Source organism: Caloenas nicobarica, chromosome 1 (genome assembly GCF_036013445.1).
Source record: "Caloenas nicobarica isolate bCalNic1 chromosome 1, bCalNic1.hap1, whole genome shotgun sequence".
Lineage (NCBI taxonomy): Eukaryota > Metazoa > Chordata > Aves > Columbiformes > Columbidae > Caloenas > Caloenas nicobarica.
In genome coordinates, this window is record NC_088245.1 from 7,713,478 (window position 1) to 7,735,162 (window position 21,685).

At 45.5% G+C, this 21,685-nt stretch overlaps 1 protein-coding gene across 1 annotated transcript; it reads left to right on the forward strand.

The window, feature by feature from the left end:
- Positions 1-228: 228 nt before the first annotated feature.
- Positions 229-20,467, forward strand: MCM10 (minichromosome maintenance 10 replication initiation factor). Its single transcript, XM_065636236.1, has 20 exons — positions 229-273; positions 1,971-2,023; positions 2,821-3,141; positions 3,932-4,036; positions 4,622-4,756; positions 5,196-5,370; positions 6,710-6,875; positions 7,524-7,691; positions 9,057-9,173; positions 10,542-10,741; positions 11,740-11,840; positions 12,879-12,980; positions 13,095-13,212; positions 14,127-14,355; positions 15,012-15,171; positions 15,851-15,969; positions 17,256-17,369; positions 18,301-18,446; positions 18,647-18,689; positions 19,065-20,467. Exons 2-20 carry the CDS (start codon positions 2,017-2,019, stop codon positions 19,146-19,148), a joined length of 2,610 nt encoding a protein of 869 aa, XP_065492308.1. The 5' UTR covers positions 229-273; positions 1,971-2,016; the 3' UTR covers positions 19,149-20,467.
- Positions 20,468-21,685: the final 1,218 nt, after the last annotated feature.

The window sequence follows — 21,685 nt, forward strand, 5'->3', positions numbered from 1 at the left end:
GAGGCATGTCACACCGGCATGACGTCACCATCCGCACACCCGTGACCCCACTCAGCACAGCAGCTCATCCCTGTGTTATCGCCGCTCCCTCCCTTGGCCCCAACCCCAGCAGCCACAGTTCGCCTTCCCGCAACCAAGATGGCGCTGAGCGGCGCCCTCTGCTGCCAGGACTAACGATGGCGCGGGGCGCGCACCCCCGGCAGCGGCGGCCGCGCATGCGCGGGAGGGGGCGCGGTGGCGTTTTGGCGGGTGCCGGGGAGCGCGCGGCCGGCGGTGAGCGGGCCCGTGTGAGGGAACGGGCCGGGGGGGCGGGGGGAGCAGGAGCCCCGAGAGCGATCTCCGGGGGGTGGAGGCTGGGGTGAGGGATCGGAGATCCACGGGGGAGCCCTGGAGGAGGTCGGGTTTCCCCTGGGTGAGGGAGAAAGCCGAGCGGGGTGGGGGAGCCGAGGTGGCGGCGGGGCGGGGGGGCGAAGCCGTGAGGGGAAGGAGGATTCCAAAGTGGGGGACGACGTGGGGATCCCCTGAGAGCGGGGATGGGGATCCCGCGGCTGTTGGGGTCCGTGGCGAGAGGGGAGGCGGCGGGCACGGCACAGCCGAGCTCTGCCGGGCTTTGGGAGCTGTGGGGAAGGGGAGGGGGGCGATCCCGGAGCCGGTGGGTCCCCGGGCCGGGACCCGCGTACACCCAGCCCCAGGCGGGGCCTCTGCCTGTCCGTGCCAGGAGACGTGAGGGACAGGCAGCTTCCTGTGTTAGCAGCCTCCTGCTCTGGTGGTGAGGAAGGTTTTAGGGTAAGAGGGGACACACGCAGTAGGGGCCCGCCTTCCCATGCCAGGTGCAGTTTGCCTGTGCCGCCGTAAAGCTTGGCCTTGGCCCTGAGCCTACAGGTCTGAGTTCGGACCCGCTTACCCCAACTGCGGCCAAACTGCAGGCACAGCAGATGTATTTCTCGTACCAGGGCAAAATCTGGCTTCATTTCCTTGCCCTAAGAAGACCAAGAGGTGTACCAAGCTGATGCTGATGTAAATGAAGGTGGACCCACAAGCTATGTTGACAGAAGCCCCAGAACTGATAGCGTAGGAAGCATCTGATGAGAGTGGGAAGATCTGCGATGGGAAGAATAAACAGTCCTAATCACTCAGAAGCTTGGGTCTGCAAACCACACCTATCTCTCAAAGCACTATTAGCAGTTTATTCAACCTTTTGCCGAAAAAGATAATTTGCATCTGTGTTTTCTGAACCCGAATCCCTGTGTGGGGGGCTGTGTGGGGTCACTGGCCTGCTCCTGTATGTGCTTGAATTCTCTTTTGTTCTTTGCTGAAAATTAATATTCTGGAGCAAAGGAGAGAACTATTAAAAGTGGAGTTTATAGGCGAAACAAAAGTCTCTGCAGGAAGACCTGTAAGCACAAAGTTACACTTTGGGTTTGTGAGTAACCTGTCCACAGTGGATTTCCCTTCTCCTTACCCGGTCTTGGCCATTTATGTCCGCCTGTGCTGACTATTTTCCATGGATATGTGGCCATGAAATGGAGGAGCTGTGAGAAAAGTAGAATGTAGAAGAATATTGGAAGAAGGTAGCAGGGTTTAGCTCTGCTCACATTTTCAAGTGCAGACTGAATCCTTTTTGGAAGATTTGCTTTAGTTAAATGCTAATTATTATTATGATGCAGGAGTGGTGAGGTGGAAGTGGTTGTTACTGTGAGATCACGGTAGGCATTTCATAAAAACAGCGTCTGTTATGGGCTTTTATCCAAAAGTAGAGCCCTTACACTACAGTGAGTTCAGCATAAGTCAGATTTTGAAGGTAGAAAATGTTCGTGAGGGTTTTAAATTTAGTTGAGTCCTTATCTGTGGCGGTAAACAAAGACAAGGTGGTGGTTTGCAAATTGTCACATAAGGAGCCTGAACACAATATGCGTTTCTAGTTGAGCTTTATCTATTTAACAATACCACTGTTGTTCTCCCCATAACAGGGAATATTTTTGCTTGAGGGGCTCTTGAAGAAATCCTGGTGAAATCATGGAAGGTAAAGAGGAAAGTACTCTTTTACTTTCAGTAAGAAAGTTGTCTTCTGATCAATATGTTGTTAATAAGCTAAATGTTCAGAAAACTTGGTAACTTTTTAGCAAAAGAAATTATGTTGCAGAACCATTTGAGGTTGCATTTTGCCTTCATTCTTGTCACCTTTCTGTAAGCTTGCTCTGTCCCTTCCTTGTTTTTGTGTTTTCTTCAGCAGCAAAGGCTAAATACATTTCTTGGTTTGTTCTGAATTTCAGTTCTGCTCTGTCTGTCCCATTCCTCTCTGTGTACTTGACTTTCTTTTTTCCGTTATTTGTCCCTTTCATCCATATTTCTTTGTTCTATGTTCTCTTCCTTGAACAAACCATACCTGAGAACATGCTTTCTTGCCTGCCTTGCATCTTCTTCTTCACCTTCTGCTGGCAAAAGCCACATGGGTGTCTCTGTAGAGCTCCTGGCTGCACCTTTACAGGTCCCCAGGCTTTTCTTTGTAACAGCAGCTATGGTATGAATAGATGCATAGGACGAAAAGCCACTGCTAAGTAGCCTGTAAGTTTTCTGCTAACTGTCAGCCTGGATCACAAGCTGAGAGTGTCTGCAGCCACATTTCCATCTAACCAGACATCAGGAAGCTGCTCTATCTTTTAGCCAAAGCTAAATTAATATTTTTTTTAAATGCCACTTGCTGCTCTGATCTAGTTTTGGTTGTCATTAGCTTGTAATTAGAGTATCTTGGATATTTTATTCTGTGGCAGCTTTCTTCTAACTGAACAGAAATAATGCTGAGTTTAATTTTTGCCTTAGCTGATGATGACTTGGATCTGTTGGCCTCCCTCCTGGAAGAAAGCGAGGCAACTGAGGAGAGGAATCCTCCTGAGGAGGAAGATGCCCCAGAGAATGAGGGGGGAGAACCAGATGAATACGATGAGCTCTTTGATGCAGAAGACGACGTGTCTTACACCGAGGAGGTCGATGCTGAAGACAGTGTGATCGATGAGCAGAAGGAGAACCTGGCTGTGCTGTTTGGAGATGTGGATGACCTGCTGGAAGAGGAGGAGGCAGAAGAAACTGTCCACACTTCAACTCCCAGTCAGGCAAAAGAGAAGACCAATCAAGAGCTGCAAGGTTTCTGTAACAGCATCTTTTGTCTGTTTTATCATATGTATCTTGTCTATAGATAACTCATGGGCAGAAGGCAGGGCCTGCTGCTTCTCACTTTAGGATGGTGCCCAGAGGAGGAATACAGAAAGTCCTTGTCGAAGTTTCTAAGTCCAATTTTCAGTGCTCAGTGGCCAAACTCACCAAGCCTGTCTTCTCAAAAGAAGACAAAGGACTGAAATAAGCCAAGGAGACTAAACTAGCTCAGGTGAACAGGACAGGGAAGGTTGCCTGTGTACCTGCGCCTTGTCCAGTGAAGAGCAATGTTGCTTCAGTCTTCAGGGCTGTGGTTCTGGCATCTTTGACCAGCACAACAAACCCTTCCCCCTCAGGACTTACTGTCAGGAGGTTCTGCCGTACCTGTCATTGTGGAAGCAGAGTTGGTCACTGAGCTTTCCTGTGTCCAGGCTACATATTTGATTATATCGGAAGCATTTCTTTATGCTGAGGAGTGCTCACAAGCCATTTAAATTATATTGTGTTCTGTAGGAAAGACATATGCAACATGGCAAAGAATGTGCCACAGTCAAGTAAAATATTTATATGAGAGAAGTCAGCTCCAGGCTGTATGGAGAAATGTCCCTTCACTGTGAGCTGTGTAGAATCAAGTAAATCTATATCATGGCTCTAGCCTTTGTTTTCTAAGTTCCTGTCATGTAGTAAAACTGCCAGACTTGCAGGGATCTCATAAATCCCTGTTTGCAATGGCTTCCTGCTGTCTTCATTATTATCCTTTTTCTTCTCATCTCTTTCCTAGCTGAGCTGAGAAAGTTACAAGAACAGATGAAGGCATTACAGGAGCAGCTGCAAAAGACTGCAATTGGGCAGCAATCCAGTTCAGGCACTGAGAAGAAAAGCCCTGGTAATGAGACTAATTAAATGGATTTATGATTTGTTGGCCTACCAACATTCAATTTATAGGCAAGACTCAAGATAATCCTGAAGTGGGCACCGAGTAGCAAGGAGGAGCAGTGGTCTGGTGTATTCCCACACGGGCTGTTACCTGCAGCTACAGACTAAATCAACTAGCTGCAGTTTTGGTACCTGCATTGTGTGTTGATCTACACGGGGCAGCTTTCCTGGCTGAAGTGCTCCAGGGTCTTTTGCTGGAAATGTCCCTTCTTACTGACAGATGTTGGTACACCCAGATAGTACAGCTTTGTTTGTTGCTGTAACACATTGGATGTAGTAATAAAATTAAAAAGGGGATTTTCCTACTTTCCCCAGCTTTGTGGTTTCAGTAACATCCAGATTTTTACGTCCTCATGGGGAAGAATCATTGAGGCTTTTCCAGCTGTTGCATTTCAGATGATGGCAACTTAGCTGAAGGGTGTCCATGTGGGACCCTGACTTGGGCTTGTTATTCAGATAATTACTTAGTTTGGAGTAGTTCTTAGTGTTTGTGTCCAAATCCTGAGTTCTCATAAATATTTGTTTTCTTGGCCAGGTAAATCTCCCTGTCCACCCTTAAAGGAAAGAAGAGTTCAGAAGCTGCAAGAGTCACCATGTTTCTCGGCCCAGCTGGGCAATCCTTTACCACCAGCCAGGCGAGGAATCCAGAAATCAAAAGCATCCTCAGCAGGTACTGTTCTCGCTCTGCCTTTCACCGAAACACCCTGGGCTTTTGTCAAATGCTGATCTAGTTCCCAGCAGCGGTGCAGACACATCCAGGATAGCTTTACACTGGTCTGTGCACGAGTAGCAGTCTGGTCACAGAGCTTATTAGAGAGTTAATTATTGTATTCTTTGCAGTGGGTTCTGTGCTCTGTGCTGTTAACCCCATCACTGACAGCAGTCCAGCTTGCATCTGTGTATTCAGTTTAGCGTCTCTGTAAAGTGCGAGCTGCTCTGGGAAGCTCCTCACCAGGCAGAACCTATTGCCTGAGTTACATCCGACTGATCTGGAGCTGTCAGTTAGTTCCCAGCTGACTGGCAGACCAGTTCAGTACAAATAAGACAGTTTTACATCCTTTTCTTAAGCAGGTATCAAGGTTTTTTTTCTTTCTTTTTTTCTTCTAAAGAGAACAAGACTCCTCCTCCACAGCAAATCCTCAGTCTGGCGTTCCAGCCTCTCAAGGCTGCTGCAGGGAACACACCCAGTAAGGTGCCCAAAGAGAAGACTCCTCACGTGCCTACATGCTCCAGTGCAGCACCCCAGCCCGTGTCTGTGGAAACTTTCTCAGGACTGAGATTAAGGTCAGCAGCACAGCACTGCGCTCTGGGGATGTCACTTCTCCAGTAATGGGAGAGAAAACCCCATCAGTCCAACATCCTGTGATGCTGGTCACACAAGTACTGTGCGGGGGACTGGATTTCTGATTTGCTGTATACCCTGTTTCCCTGAAAATAAGACGGAGTCTTATATTAACTTTTGCTCCAAAAGATGCATTAGGGCTTATTTTCAGGGGATGTCATGAACAATAATGTACATTTATTCTTGAACAAAAAATCAACATTTATTCAAATATAGTAATGTCATCACATTCTGTTACATCTGTCCTGCTTCATTCTATTGGCAATTAATTAATCAGCCTAGCAGGGCCGGGAGCCTAAATAACCTGCCAGCACAGAGGCAGTCACTGCTCAGGTGCTTCATGAAGTGCCACAAGTGCTACAGAAAGAAAGGGGTAATTATAATACCCTGTTTCCCCGAAAATAAGACAGGGCCTTATAAAATTTTTGCTCCAAAAGATGCTTACTTTTTTACATGTATAGCTGCCTGGACACTATTTAAATTGACCTTGTTATGAATGGTAACTAGGGCTTATTTTTTGAATAGGGCTTATATTTCGAGCATCCTCAAAAATCCTGAAAAATCATGCTAGGGCTTATTTTCAGGGCAGGTCTTATTTTCGACGAAACAGGGCATACTTCATTTAACCATGTCAGATTAGTCAGTTGTCATTAGAGATGGCACACAAAGCCACAGCAGTGGCTGGTTGATCAGTAAATAGGTAACGTAGACTTTTGGCTTGGTACCATGTTTTCTATTTTCATCTTTGCTCTTTCTAACCAAAAAAAGCTATCACTTCATTAGTGCTGCCTTCCCGGGGATGTCCTCAGCGGTGGAGGAGGGAAGCAGCGGGCATGTGCAAAACCCAGGTGTGCTCCAGTTGAGCAGATTGTGCTCCACACGGAGAACTCTCCGGAGCCACTTGCCATCCCCATACTCGAGGTGGCCACAAGAGGTCTCTGAATACTCACGGTGTCTTTGCTCACCAGAAACCGCGTTGGGCTTCCAAACCTTGCTCAGACAGTCGTGATACTCAGTCCTTCCCGAAATGAGCAGAGTTAACAAAGGCTTGGGGCTAAGCTGCAGTGCAGCTTTTTGGACAAAAAACAGCATGATCAGTAACTTTCTGATATCTGTACATTGTCTTGAACTGAGGGGCTTTGTTTCAAGTGAACTCAGGGTTCACAGAGGCATTTCGCAGCAAGACAGATAGTCTCCGTAGGAGAATGCTTGATGGTCTTGTTTCTCTCTGTGCATTTATTCCAATGGATTTGTTCTTTTACATGCCGTCACTTGATGTAGAAAACCCCGGGTTTCATCAGCTGAAATGGAGAGGAAAATGGCAAATCGGAAGCTCATCCTACTGTCCCAGCTCAAAAGCAAACTTGCTGCAGAAAATCTGGAGGAAATAGACTGGGTGACATTTGGAGTCATAGTGAAGAAGGTCACTCCTCAGAGCGCAAATAATGTAAGTAACTTCATTGTAGCACTTAATTAGTCCCAGCAAAATGCTGGTTGTCTTTCCTGAGAAACTAATTAGGTTTTTAACTTAATCAGTCAACTTCACGTGGTTAATGAAAACCTACTGTATTAAAGATCTTTGCTCATCTGGTTTCATGCGGTAACGCTGCTTTTAGTTCTCAAAATAAGACCCTAGCTTATTTAGTGCAATTGTGAAGGGCACTATTGTAAGAAATTCTGAGTCACCATCCCCAGAGGTATTTAAATGGTGTGTAGATGTGGCGTGTAGGGACACGGTTTAGTGGTGGCTTGACAGTGTTGGGTTAATGGTTGGACTTGATGATCTTAAGGGTCTTTTCCAATCTAAATTATTCTATTACTTTCTTGTTCAGCAAGCAAGAGTGCTGTCCAGCTTTAATGTCAGGAAGATTGGTGGTATTACTTTGCTGGTTTGGCATTAAGAATCCCAGAACCAGCTGTGTGGCATGGCTGGAGATATCATATTTGATCTCTGCTGAGGTTACAAATCTTGCTTCTCTAAATCAGGAAAACGCGGGGAGAGAAATCAGAATAACTCTTTAAAAGCAACAGCTGGAGGGGATGCTCTCAGTGTCCCCTTGCCACGAGCTGAAAGGAAAGTGAATGTCTGTTCCAGGGCAGAACCTTCAGCATCTGGCGGCTGAACGACCTGCGGGATCTCAGTCAGTGTGTCTCGCTCTTTCTGTTCGGTGATGTCCACAAAGAGCACTGGAAGACAGACCAAGGCACAGTCATCGGGCTGCTCAACGCCAATCCTATGAAACCTAAAGAAGGCTCAGATGAGGTGAGATGATTTTTCACTTGCCCATCAGCTGTAAATAAAAACCTGTAGCTGAAACTCTTTCAAATCTTCTTGAGATTTAGCTTTACAACGTGTGTTAAGGCTGAAATTCCAGCAGTATGCCTGAACAGTTTGAATTGCATTCAGATATATATTTGTGGCATTTGCTCCTGGCTTTCTGGAAGACTGAACTATTAAGCATCTAAAACTGGAGTTTATTCAAGTGTTTAATCTGCTCTCGCTCTCAGTCACCTCTTCCATAGATGTAGGGAGTATATTTTCATTTGAGTTTATTCAGCTACTTCAGTGCAATGCCTATTTCAGCCAAGAGGTCTCTCAAAGCTGAAAAAGGTAGGGAAGCTCATTTCTCGCTTCTAATTTAAGCATGAGATGTGATTGCAAAATGTTTTGTGGTTCCAATATCGTGACTGAGAAGAAGCAATATTTGATTTATTAAACGTTGTATTATGTATAGTAAGTTGATACATAATACTTCGCTTGTTTAATCAATTACCTATAAATACAGAATGTGATTAATTACTTTATGTATCAAGACATTAAGGTGACTTAATTTTGCTAGTATTTTTTTTTTAAATATCTTTTTTATTGCACTGGAATGGAAACCATTTTTACTGACTTCTGTCAAGGGGAATCTCGACCTAGTAGCTGGTGATGAAGTGTTTTGCATTTTAAATTCTCCAAATGGAAAAATTAAGAATCTCATTAATTGTCTATTAAGCTATATAATTGCTTAAATTAACATGAACAAGCAGTAGAAAGTCCTGTCTGTGAGTAGAAGGGCATACCACATTTAACTTAAGGACTGTCTTTAACTGTTAAGAATAATTCTTCTTAGCTAAATGTCCACAGTTAGATCTACATCAAAACTTCTCCAAGTGTTTCTTACCTACAGACACAAGTCCCAGTATCTCTGGGTAGTGTGAAGATGACACTTATTGTATCAAAGGCATCAGTTTTACTTGGACCAAGAGCTCTTGTCCATCTCCTCCTCTTCCCATCCCCTGCTGAAGGTGTTTGCTGTGGTGGCGTCAGAGCCATGCGGTTGTACAGGACCATCGTTTACAGCACAGCTAGAGCTGCTTTTGGTGGTCCTTGGTTTCCTGACGCTCTGAGCATAGAAATCCAATGTCCTTCATCTCTTTGTGGGAAAGAAATTATTTTTTTTTTTTCTTTATAACAGAGACTTTTCTCAGTCTCAACAGAACATGTGAATTTCTTAACCTAGGCTTGCATTTTAAAACTGCATTGTTAATACCAGAGGTACCAAACTGGACCAGAGCCAAACCAGTGACATCTGGAGAGAAGCCCATCCAGTCCTCCTGAAGGCACATTCTGCTTTCCTTCTAGGTGTGTTTGTCTGTTGACCATCCCCAGAAGATCCTTCTCATGGGTGAAGCTCTGGACATGGGCACCTGCAAAGCCAGGAAGAAGAACGGTGATCCCTGTGCGCAGATTGTGAACCTGGTCTGTATCCCAGTAGTCAGGACATCCTTAAGCTGCTGGTAAAAATCTGGCTGCTGATTTTATACTGGTGCTCTGACCCTTGGACTTCTTTCTGGATCTTAACTTGTAATTAATTAAAGTAGGTGGTGAAGGTGCGAAATTAAACCCAGAGGAGCTGCTTCTGTGACAGCACTGCAGGAGTAAATGCAAAGCTAATGGAAGGAGATGGTCTTGACTCCTCAGTGTCACCATCTCCATACCCTTTAGCTCCCCTTTGTGCTGCTGCAAGCTTCCACACACTGTGCTGGAGAACTCATCCAAAATGAAGCAACAGGAGATTTTTCTTGGGAATGGTGTTTTTTAGGAATGGTTTTAACCCAATGAGTTCTGTGGTCCAGTGTGCCCACAAGCTGGCATAATATTTATACCTGACACTGAAGAGGAGAGGCAAAAGGTGCTGGGATTCTTTTTTTCCAGAGGCAGCACTGACTTGTACTAGTTTAAAGGACTTGTGGACTATGTCACTTCATGGATATGATGATGTTATGATACCTGAAAGGAGCCCTGTCCAAGTCAGAAGGGTTAGTGTTAGTAGGGTGGCACTTAGAAGGAGGAGTGAAAACGAAGGAACGAAGAACTAAAAGTGTGTGAAGTGGGAAGACGACAAATAGAGAAGGTACTTGTAGCAGAACAAGGCTCAGGAGGTGGCTGTGCACAGGGCTCTCGGTGTCAGTGAGATGTCCCAGTGCCACCTGGATGGCTGTCTGGCAGAAGAACCTCATGAAGGAGCTGGCTGTGTTTAATTAACAAAAAAGTCTGATTACGAGATAATTGCAGTTATGCAAATCTGAGACAGATTAATATCAGTGAGAATGGAGGTTTGTTTTGGTAAAAAGTTGAAGAATACCCTGAGTGCGTTTATGGCACTGCTGTCTCTGACTGGCAGGCTCAGTATTTTCAGTTCCAAATTCCCTCAAATTGACTCTGAAACCTCATGAATTAATTTGAACTGAGTGCATGAAATATTACTCCAGTATTAGTTTTCCTTTGTGTTCATACCAGTAATAAAATTACGTGCAGTTCAAAGTCAGGAATACAGAATCTGGACAAGAGGACCTGGGACTGCAATTGACTTCAGCTGAGGAATGGCCTTAAAATTCCTGGAGTGGAGGGAATCTTTGACGCACAGGGTTTTTTTCCAGTGATTAGTGTGGGCAATTTTAGTTTTGATTTTCATTGTTGGAGTGTTTGCTGAGTTGGTCAAATGCTGGAGTACTACAATAGACATGTTACTTTAGTTTAGCTATAGAAGGATACGTGTGGGTGAGGGGAATGAAGTAAATTGTAATCACTGGTGTTCTGCAACAGGCTTCTCCCATTTCTTTTCAGAACGACTGTGAATATTGTCAGTATCACGTGCAATCGCAGTACAAGAAGCTCAGCTCGAAGCGGGCAGATCTGCAGTCTACCTTCTCCGGTGGCCGCATTCCCAAAAAAGTTGGTCGGAAAAATCCCAGTTTGAAGGAGAGGCTGTGTCAGGATGGGTTTTACTATGGAGGTGTCTCTTCAGCAGCATATGCAGCCTCAGTGTAAGATAAACCACTTATTTTCCTTGCTTTTGAACAGAATTTCCCTCCCATATACAAGTGAGCCTAAAGCTGTCTCTAAGGGGGTCTACTTAGAGATCGCTTTAACTTAACTACATTCATTAAATAGGAATAAATGCCCCACATTTGGTGTAATCCTCCTGGCCCCCTGGGGTAACAGCTACTATTTGATAGGAAAATTCTAATAGTCAGCGCTAAGATGTAGTAAGGAGTGGTTTTTATCTTTAAATTAATACTGTGTTGCGAAGCTGGGCAGCACTGTGTTTCAGCAGATAAAATGAACTTTATCATGAGATCGCAAGCATTCGAGTCTCAGAGATGATTATCTTTCTGTGCTGTTCCCTTACTGTATTTGGTTATGGCTCATTGCATTTAAGCCCAGACTCGGTGTATTCTGTATTTCCTCCTCCTCTCTTCCTTGACTGAAATAATACAGTATCAGTACACGTTAATGAAGAGATGGTAGTACACCCTGCTTATTGTTAAGTGACCAAGATCAGTAGATCAGTATGTGTGTCATAATGAGCTTGGAGGGCCCAGGTCCTTTTGTGGGGATTTGTTCATCCAAATCCCAGCTGTGGAAAGACCTGAGTCACAGCTGGATCAGGCCCTGTGCTTGTACGGTTTTCATTCCCTTCCCACCACTCTCTGTAACTGGTGTGACTCCAAAGAAATGAAGTCATTCCAGCCTCCTCTCCATCCCTGGAACTAACTGTGAGCACATCTTAGCCATTACCTACATTTACTTTTCTCTCAATGCATAGGAAACATAAATCTCAACCCAGGGAGAAATGGGAGATCCTAAAAATTGTACTAGAATTCAGGTGTAGGTCCACATCCTTCCCAAAGACAGATGACAGGAGAGAGGACCCTTTAGGGTGGTTGGAGTATTGTTGAAGCACCGGCCTAGTGTTCGAGCTCCTGTCCTTGCCCTAAGCATGGGAAAACTCTGATGTTCTGATTTCGTTTCTTCTTTCTAGTGCAGCAGCTGCAGCACCGAAAAGGAAGATTCAAACCACACTCTCCAATCTGGTCGTGAGAGGAGTTGATGCAATTGTCCAGGAAACCAGGCAGAAAATTGGTACTTAACTCCCTGTGTAGTCACTTCACCCTCCAGATATTGCCAGCTTGACATGTAGCTGTGTCCCGGGACCCTGATACTCACTGAATGAATCTGGCAATTGCTCTGCTAGAGAGACAGCCCTTTGCAGGCTGGTTTCTCAGTTGATCAAAACTCCTCTTCCCTCTTGAGATTGCGGCTGCAAGGCAAATGTGACTGAGCACCTGTGTAGCTCCATGCATCTTCTTTTTCATCAATGCTGCTGAATCAAGTCTCCTGTTCTGTCTTTGGACAGTAACAGAAGATCTTTGCCAGATTAATGGGAATTGGAAGTTTTAAGAACTTTGGAACAGGATTTATTTTATTTGATTAAAATAAATGACTTCTGTCAGTCTCAGAAGCTTCCAAGGAATACTAAGTATAAAACAGACAGGTCTGCAATGCAGGGGACCTCCTGAGTACCCAGCCTGTTTCTAGGGCTTTTCTTTTGTGATCTTCAAAGCATGTTCCTTCCATAGCCTTTGGGATGTCACTCACCTTCTCTGCCTCCATTTAATTTCTGTAAAACTCTTAATATTACACCCTCTTTACGCTCAGTGGAGAGCAGATGGTAGGTTATTCAAACTATGTGCTCTAGATGCCACTTAGATGTCCTCTTGACATCTTCCCGTTCCCTCAGTTGCCTCCATTTCAGACAACAGTGTGTGTGTGTCCTGTCTCAGGCTTTTAGCTGCTCTTAATTCTCCAGGGATAAGATGTGGTGTCTTCAGGGTTTTCAGGCATTCTAAAAATGGGAACAGTGGGATGCAGCCAAGGCTGATGGGGAACTGACTGACTGATGAAATTGCTGAAGGCGTAGAAACGTCCTCGTGATGTGTTCTATGAGGACAAGGCCTTGGGTAACCAAATACATCACAGAAGTTGGCTTGGCTTTGGGGGGTGTTCACTCAGGTGATCTGTGGGGGTCTCTCTCAACCTAGACTGCTCTGTATCTCGAAAGCTGGGCTTGCTTCCCTTCCTGGCTCCAAATCTCTTGTATTTCTGCCTCTTCCGCTTCAGGTGCAGCAAAGAGACCCATGCAATGTTCTGAGGAATTCAAGGAACTGCTGGCACAGCCAACTTTTGGAGCACGAAACCTCTGCAAACACTGGACCAAAGCAGGTATTGTCCTTTTTCCTGAAGGAAAACCCACTCCGGAAATCATTCAGCCTCCTTCTGAGCAGACATTAGTGGCTTTTTATTTTGCTTTGGTTTTGGTTTTGGTTTTTTTCCCAGATGTTGAAAAGAAGCAAGGGGCCAGTTTCCAGTCTGTCTCTGCTTCAGCACTGCTCAAGCAACAGAAACAGAAATTGCTGGAGGCCAGAAAAAAGCGATCTGAAGAGATTCAGAGACGGTAATACATACTGACTTTCACAGGAAGGGTTCCCTTATTGTGACCCTAAGCATAACTTTGGGAGGAGTTTTGCTGTTTTAATAAAAACTTCAATTTAAATAGAAATACCCCAGTATTCAGTGAAGAACCAAATGCCTTGGTACCTGGAAGGCATGATGGGAAGAGACTGATTAGGACTCCTGGTTGTGTTCATTGCTGGCTTGCAAGGGTCTTCTGAGCCTTAAGATTTGCCAAGTGTTTTGTGTTTTGTCTTTTCAACAAACCTAAGAAGAACCTCGGAAGAGTCACCCTGGGTGAGACTGAGATTTATGTAGCCAAGTAGCCACAAAAGTCTCAACAGGAGCCAAAACAGAACCTGGAGGAGAATAATAAGACAAGGCACAGTCATGATGATATTTCCCCCAAATACTCTTCCAGCCTACAACAGTGTGTATCTTGGGGACTTTGCAAGCTAAAGGTGGTGTCTGTTACAGTATGTCTGAAGGAATTTTTTTTCCCCATGAACCTGTTCAATCTCCATTGTGACCAGAGTAAACCTAAACCTTTACGTGACTCCAGTGACAAGGAGTCCCCCTGCTTAACTGCCTGTTCTTTAAAAGAAGCCCATTTTTCCAAGTGCTTTCAGTTCCCACTTCCCAGCTTTACTTGTTGCTTCTCTGGTTTTAGCTTTGAAAACAATTGGTTGTTCACTCCTTCTGGTGACTTCTTCAAGTCACTCTTGATTTCAGCGACTCAGTGAGTTCCTTACCAGCCTTGTTTTACTCTCCCAAATGCCTAAATAGCTGCATGTTTTTCTAGCAATAAAAGGCCAGTTAGTGAAAAATCAGTCTGTATCCCATTCCTTTCTGTTTCTCAGACCTTTCTGCCTCTTTGACTTGTGTCCCTATTTCAATGGATTATTTTTGCCTTACCAGGTTTCTCCAGAACACAAGTAGAGTCGGCAGCCCTGCTCTTCCATCCTCCTCCAGACAGTCCTCGCTCCATTCCCCAGTGCCTGGGGCGGAGTTTCCCAAAGCTGCCAAAATGTCGACTCCTCAAAGGCCCAGGCTGGGCACAGGCTTCTCAGAAGGAGATGATATCCTCTTCTTTGACGGGACTCCACCTCCAAGACCAAAGCTTGACAGTTTGGCAGAAGCCAAAAAGGTAACAGCTCTTTGAGTCTTTGTGCTGAAAATCCCTGGAGTGCTGAACTGTGCATGTTTGTTCTTTGGCGTTGCTGGTGCAGTGGATTGTGGGTGTTTTATTTGCCAGGTAGGCGACAGTGAACTGACCTAGTTCAGTTCTGTTGTGCCATGAGTTTGGATAATTTTGGTTTCTAGCCAGAACGCATGGCATCTTTCCTTGGCAAAGATCTGTTCACATGTTTGTCAAAGAAACTTGTCTCTTCCGGCAAGGAAGAAGGGGTCTTAGCATTCTGAGAGTATGGAAGGTTGTACGCAAATTTCTATTAGTTCCAAATTATTCCCAATTTATGTGGAAATCTAAAGTGATTTGATTCCTCTGGAAAACTTACTGATTTTTGAAGCAGTCAGAACACAGCTGCAGAGATATCAAGCCTGGTAACACCCCTGGAGGAGTGATTTTTGTGGTTTGGGAAGTCACGAGAGGTTGGGTGATGTGGCGAATTACATGTACAGCACAGCTGGGAATTCTGTTGGGCCTCTTTTCAGCCACCTCAGTGCTCAGGCCAGGGGATCTTGTCTTCTCTGTTTGACAAACTCCCTCTGCTACTTCTGGAAGTAGGAACGTAGGAGCCTGACTGGTCACCAACACATTCGTTGCTCTTCCCTGTTTTCTAGCTGGCTGCGATACACCGACTACGAGCAAAAGGCCAGATTCTTGCTAAAACTGACCCGAACAGTGTCAAGAGGAAAAGAGCTGATGTTGATGATGTCCTAGAAATCGTTGAAAGAGTTGAGAAAAATGTTGCTCAGCCACGAGGTACAGAAGCAGTGAATGGTACGTAATGTTAGCTTCTGGAATAGAAAAAAATCTGCTTATGTCCTGCTAAATGGAGCACTAGTTGCTGGGTTAAGGACTTAACTGCTGTGCCAAAGAGAGGCCAAGTTAGGTCTGGTTAGAACTCAGAGGGTTTGTCGCAAGGCTAAACAATCTCTAATCCTGTGGAGAGAGTGTGAGATGTAATCTCTGATAGCTCCCTGCCCTCCTCTCTGTTCATTTTCTTCTGACACTTGACATTCGCAATGAATGGCTGATTAAACCAAGGAAAACCCAGAACTAGTCCCACCTGGGAAGGTGTCTGAATTTTCCATGAGAAGTTGAGTTTGCCTGCTGGTGATTTACTGTGTGATCTTGGATGAATCACTTAATTCCCTTTAGAGCTTCTCCATCAGTCAGGGAGGCAACGCTGCTTGCTCCTGTGGGAGTAGTGTGAAAATTCCTAGTACAGTGCTTTGAGAAAAGAAGCAATATTATTTTTAAAAATGCCTGGTTTTATTTTTTCTGAAGCCATGTTTGAACTTGGCTTCATGTTCTCCTGAGCTATGAAAGGCTGCTGTTTGACCCAAACGTCTGCCTGAGAGACCTGAGAGTTCTAAAGTCTCCTGCAGTGATCATGCTTAGAGATCACAACTTCGAACTTTTGTCTCTGTAGGACTGAGCCTTTTCGTCTCCCTAGGTACAGATGAACTGGAGCCTGCCCAAAAGAAACGATGTGAGCAGCTGGCCTATCTGGAGTCAGAAGAGTTCCAGAAAATCCTGAAGGCCAAGTCCAAGCACACAGATGTCCTGAAAGAAGTAAGGCCTCAATCCAGCCACAACTGAGGGCTCAGAAATAGGGAGCTGGCTGGACTCCTTGTAATTTCAGCAAGCAGCAGGCACCCAAACGTGTCAGAGGCACCGCATGGTCCTGCTGAGAGGGGTCACAGAATCACAGAATGTCAGGGATTGGAAGGGACCTCGAAAGATCATCCAGTCCAATCCCACTGCCAGAGCAGGAACACCCAGATGAGGTTACACAGGAAGGTGTCCAGGTGGATTTTGAATGTCTCCAGAGAAGGAGACTCCACAACCTCCCTGGGCAGCCTGTTCCAGTGTCTGTTACCCTCACTGTGAAGAAGTTTCTTCTCATATTTAAGTGGAACCTCCTGTGTTCCAGTTTGCACCCATTGCCCCTTGTCCTATCATTGATTGTCACCGAGAAGAGCCTGGCTCCATCCTCCTGACACTCACCTTTTATATATTTATAAACATCAATGAGGTCACCCCTCAGTCTCCTCCAAACTAAAAAGCCCCAGCTCCCTCAGCCTTTCCTCACACAGGAGATGCTCCACTCCATCATCTTTGTAGCCTGGGGGTCTCAGAGCACACAGGGCCTTCAAGTCAGCATTGTTGCCATTGTTGTTATATTTTGCTGTGTTTGGAAGAATCAGTGAAGTTTCCTTGTTAGTGGATGATCAGAGAAATCCTTCTGCCTTAAAACCAAAGTAGCCACATGGCTGGTTTGTCCCTCATTTCTTGACATGTTGGCCATGTAAAAACAGCTGCCACCTTCATCTGGGACTCGTGTAAGTTGTGGAGCCTGTGAAATGCCAGCAGTTGCCCTGCAGAGCTAAGAGGTTAAGTTTCTCCCATCGGGTTCTTTGCTGAGTGTGTCCCCAGGGACACGGCACCTCTGGTGGCACAGGGCTCTTGTCTGGGACATGCTGTATTGGTATGAAGTCCTAGTTGTTTTAAGGTCTTCTGAGGAGTAATATTTTGGCAAAGAACCAATTCCATTTGTGACATCTGCCCACCTGATCTCTCCCTGCACTCTCCCCGTAGGTATGTGCTTATTTCAGCAGCACATGCTGTTGTTAAACCCTCCCACTCATACATCTCAGAGGTGGCTCATTTCAGTGTTTGTGAAGCACAGCACATGCACTATATGGATTTTTTTGAAAAAAGAGATAATCTGGTGTTTCTCTGGCTCCCAGACTGCAGTCTGCTTCAAGGAGGCCTAAAAGTAATTTGCCCTAAGGCCCTTTATGGAGTGGTTTCTCCCATCTCTGCCTCCCCACAACCCTTTGTGTGTGTGTTCACAGGTTGAGGTGGAACTGCAGGAGCAATACTTTCAGCCACTGGTGAAAAAAGAAGAAATGGAAGAGAAGATGAGGAGCATTAAAGAATTGAAGTGTCAAGTCGTGACATGTAAAACAGTGAGTGAAGGGTAACAGGAGTGGAGTGGAACATGGATCATAGAATCATAGAATCATTTGGGTTGGAAGGGACCTTCAAAGCTCATCCAGTGCCACCCCTGCCATGAGCAGGGACATCTTCACCAGATCAGGTTGCTCAGAGCCCTGTCCAGCCTGGCCTGGGATGTCTCCAGGGATGGGGCATCCACCACCTCTCTGGGCAACCTGGGCCAGTGTTTCACCACCCTCACTGTAAAAAATTTCTTCCTCACGTCTAGTACAAAATGGTGCTGGACCATCCTGCGACTCCCATTAGTCACTCTCTTGGCCACAGTCCAGTGCAGGGTTCAAATGGGACAGTTCTGTTCCTCACGCCTGTTGCTGAGAGCAGCCTGTGCTGAGTGACTGAGACACAAGGACACTGGTGAGGCAGCTTCAGTGCTGTGCTGAACACCTCAAACTCTGTGTTTTTGTCAGCAGGTTCCTTGGCTGTTGGTGTCCTGAAAATATTTATCAGTTTCTTCCCTGAATTGCTTTGTACCAGGACCCTCAGTTCCCCATATTACATGACAAAAATAAGCAAAGTGTCTTGAAAACATAACGCTGGGTGGGATTCCTCTTATATCTGCGTGTGCAGGGACTTTGCCATCAGGAAGTGGAGTGGAGCTCTGTTACTGTCCCAAATGTTCTGGGAGGAAGGGAGGAGTTACCTCTCATTCTCAGAGTGTGAGTCCCTGCTGGACTTTCCCTCTTTCCTGTCTGTTTTGGGCTGCCCAGGGAGGTGCAGGGAGCAGAGCCACCGTGTGGCAGTGACAGAGCCTGGGGTGATGATCTCGGACTGGTGGGTTCCTCAGGATAGGAGAAGACCCTGATGCTTCCCTCTGGCGGTTCAGCCATGGAACGGGTCTCACGTGCTGACGAAGCGCTCACAGCTCTTTCTCCTCCCTGACAGTGTAACTACACCTATTTCAAACCTCTGGAGACGTGTGTGCAGGACAACCATGACTACCACTGGCATGATGCCATCAAGCGATTTTTCAAATGTCCTTGTGGAAACCGAGCTATTTCTCTTGACAGGCTCCCAAAAAAGCCCTGCAGGTAAGAAATGAGTCACATGAAATAGTCACTGAAGCGTCTGCCCTGCCCATTCATGAGAAATGTGTTGGGAGTCACACACCCATGTCCTAAAATGGGAACTTTAGCCCTTGTGCTAAGCAGCACGGGGGTAGTTTTGGACCCCCTCGTACCGCGCAGCAAACACCCCGCAGCATTCCTCACCTGCCATTTTCATCTTTCAGTACCTGTGGCCTCTTCAAGTGGGAGCGAGACGGGATGCTAAAGGTGAGTGTGAGCTGGTGGTTTGAGCACCTCGGCACTCTGGCTGCTTCTCTTGGTACTTTTGTCCCACATGTGGCTTCGGTGCCCTCACGAGCTCCCAGCAAAACCAGGCAGCTCTGCATTTGGCCGGTACATCCAAACCTCCAAGCTGTGTTTTAGTGGACTTCCTCGCTTTCTGTTCTTGAAATTTTGTTTTATTTAACCCTGGCGAATTTGCTTTGGACCAAAGTTGTAAGAATTCAGAACGCTGAGGTTCCTAGAGTGTCTGCCAATATTTAGTCAGATAATTTAGTCCTACTGCAACTTCTGTTAAAGAAATGTTTGGAAGACATCTTAACCACACTTTTAACTTCTTTTCTCCATCATTGACATTTCTAGGAGAAAAAAGGTCCGAAGATTGGCGGAGAAACACTTTTACCAAGAGGAGAGGAACAACCAAAATTTCTCAATAGTCTTAAGTGACCCGGAGTTGATATTTTTCCCAACATACGGAGGGATTTCTGTGTCTAAAACGCACATTTCTTCCCTGGAACGCCAAGAGGATTCTGGTTTTAGGGCGGAATGAGCAAAGGAGTCAATTCCTGATAAGAAGGACACCCACAAAGTTTCCACCAGGCCACTGCGTGGATATTCAGCTTTGATCTTTTTAAAATTGACTGAATAAGGCTGCAAGTGAAATACATATTCATGCTTGATCTTTCTTACTAACAACTTGTTTACAAGATTTAACCTAGAAAAGAGACATCTAGAGAGGAATTTGTACCCAGAAATCCCTAGGGATCCCACAGTTTATGTTGAGTAGCTGGTGTAGACTGACCCACCAGAATTTTAAGTTGACAAATCATCATGAACTGGAGGACTGTAGATTCCATAAGCACTTGTGTAGTTAATGCTGTCTGAGCGCCAGCCTGCTGAGGTTTTTCACTTGTTGGCCAAAAAGAGGTGCGAGAGGGTTTTAGCCACAGGGTGGTTGTCATTGGCTCCAAAATTACTCACTTTTAACCTTTAAGCACAGATGTCAAATGGTTCCGGAGCTGTCTCCTTGCCTGATGTGTTCAAAAACCTTTTGGTGGCTTCAGCATTGCAAACATTGTGGTGTTTGCGCTGCAGACTGGCCGGGGCTCTTCTGGAAGCCCTGTCCCTCTCCCGACACTACAGCACCTTTCCGGCTACAAACCTCCAGCTCCCACTTTGAAAAGGATTTTAAGGAATCTGGCACCGTTTTCTGAGTGGTTTTAAAGAGCTGAGTGATTACGCTTAACAGCTTTTACTCTTCTGGTGTTTTAGATTGTCCTGAAATCTTCCCTTGTCACCATGTCAGCTGCATGGGGGACAGGAGCTGTCTCTGACCAAGCAGGACAAGGTCCCCAAGGGGTGGCTCCTGAGAAGGGCCATCTTCATCCAGGTGTTTTTCTGAAAGCGCATCTCCATAGGGATGCCTGTGGCGCTTGGCCAGCTTGTCCTGCTCCTCCTGCTGCCCCTCGCTCATGTCCCGTAGGACCACATGGTTCTTTAAGTGCCTAAACCAACCAGTGCCTCAGTGATTTGGTGAAACTGCCACCAACAGTCTCACAGGTCCCTGTGGCCTTGTCAATACCTCTTGTTTACTTGCACAGGGGCTGGGAGAGAAAGAAGTTGCTTCATTTTAAGCAACTGGACAGGTTTACCTCATTTTTTTGCAGCTCTCATCTGCTGGTGCTTTTGTTGGGCAGCTATGCTCAGTATGTGACATTCATTTCGGACTCGTGTTGATACCATTAGATTGTGGGGGGGTGTCACTGGTAGGTGACTAAATATGTAACTGTGACGTTGCTTGGCAATGTCTCCTGTTGATTCCTTATTCGGAATAAATACAGTGGGCAGTAAAACACTCCCTGGGTTTGTATGGTATCATTTATCTGAGGAAGAGGAGCGGTTGCTTGCTCAGCATGTTCATTTGCCTGTGAGCTTGGTCATTCAACCACACACCTATTGGCAGAATTTCTGAACCAGAGAAATAATACAACGCAGCCACCAAACATGCTTTTGCTCTAATTTAAATATAAAAATTAAATCCACGTAGTCATCAGCTGTACCAATGCTTTCTCATGTGAACTCATACTGAAACTTGCATGAAACTCTTGATTCTCTGTTTTTATTTTGCATGGAAAAAGGATGATAGAAACCTTAAAAACATAATCATGCACAGAATCTTATATAAATTATATTAATTTCATCTGACTATAATAATTATAATTCCATTAAGATGATTAATAACCTTACATTAATAGAACATCAGCCCAAAAGTATATCGAGAGAGAGACTAGAAAAAAGTAATCAAGAAGTAAAGCACATCTCTCATGATCATTTTTCTTTGATTACCTAAAATAATTGCAGCAAATCTGGTTTTGTAGGTCAGGTTTTCTTTGAAGTACCTCAGCTGTTCAACCTCAGTGCAACTATTTTGTTTTAGCGTAAAATGATTTTGTAATGCAGTATTTGGGTAAGTTTCTTATATAGAGGGCAAAAAGCACATAAATTTGACTACTTGGAAGCTGATGCTCAGACACACATTTTTCCATCCTGGCCTTTGTGAGTGGTATCAAAGCTTCACCCAAGGAAAGGGGACAGACTTTTTAGAAGGGCCTGTTGCTACAGGACAAGGGGTGATGGTTTTAAACTAAAAGAGGGGGGCTTTTCACAGGATAGCAAAAGAAAACCCCGTTTCTGATGGAAATAGCTTGATACTTTGGGATCACTGAGGGAGTTTGGACCTGCAGGCTGATAAGACCTTGCAGCTCTGCTGTGGCCGCAGGTCCCCCTGCAGTCACCCCCCGACATGCCCAAATCAGCTGCACTCGCTGCCAGGAAACCCTGAGATATTTATGGGTTTGTGTTTGTGGTTTTTTTCTCCAAAAAGCCCAGTTTTGGAGAGTGAAGTGAACTTCTGGTGCTCAGCTTCACCTGGTGGGGCATGTGGTTTGGAAACCTGTAACTGCAGAACCTCTGCTGGCTGGGAT

Coding starts and splice junctions, on each gene's coding strand:
- MCM10 (XM_065636236.1), top strand. Junction 5,371..6,709: donor TTCTCAGGACTGAGATTAAG/GTCAGCAGCACA, acceptor CACTTGATGTAG/AAAACCCCGGGTTTCATCAG. Junction 7,692..9,056: donor CTAAAGAAGGCTCAGATGAG/GTGAGATGATTT, acceptor CTTTCCTTCTAG/GTGTGTTTGTCTGTTGACCA.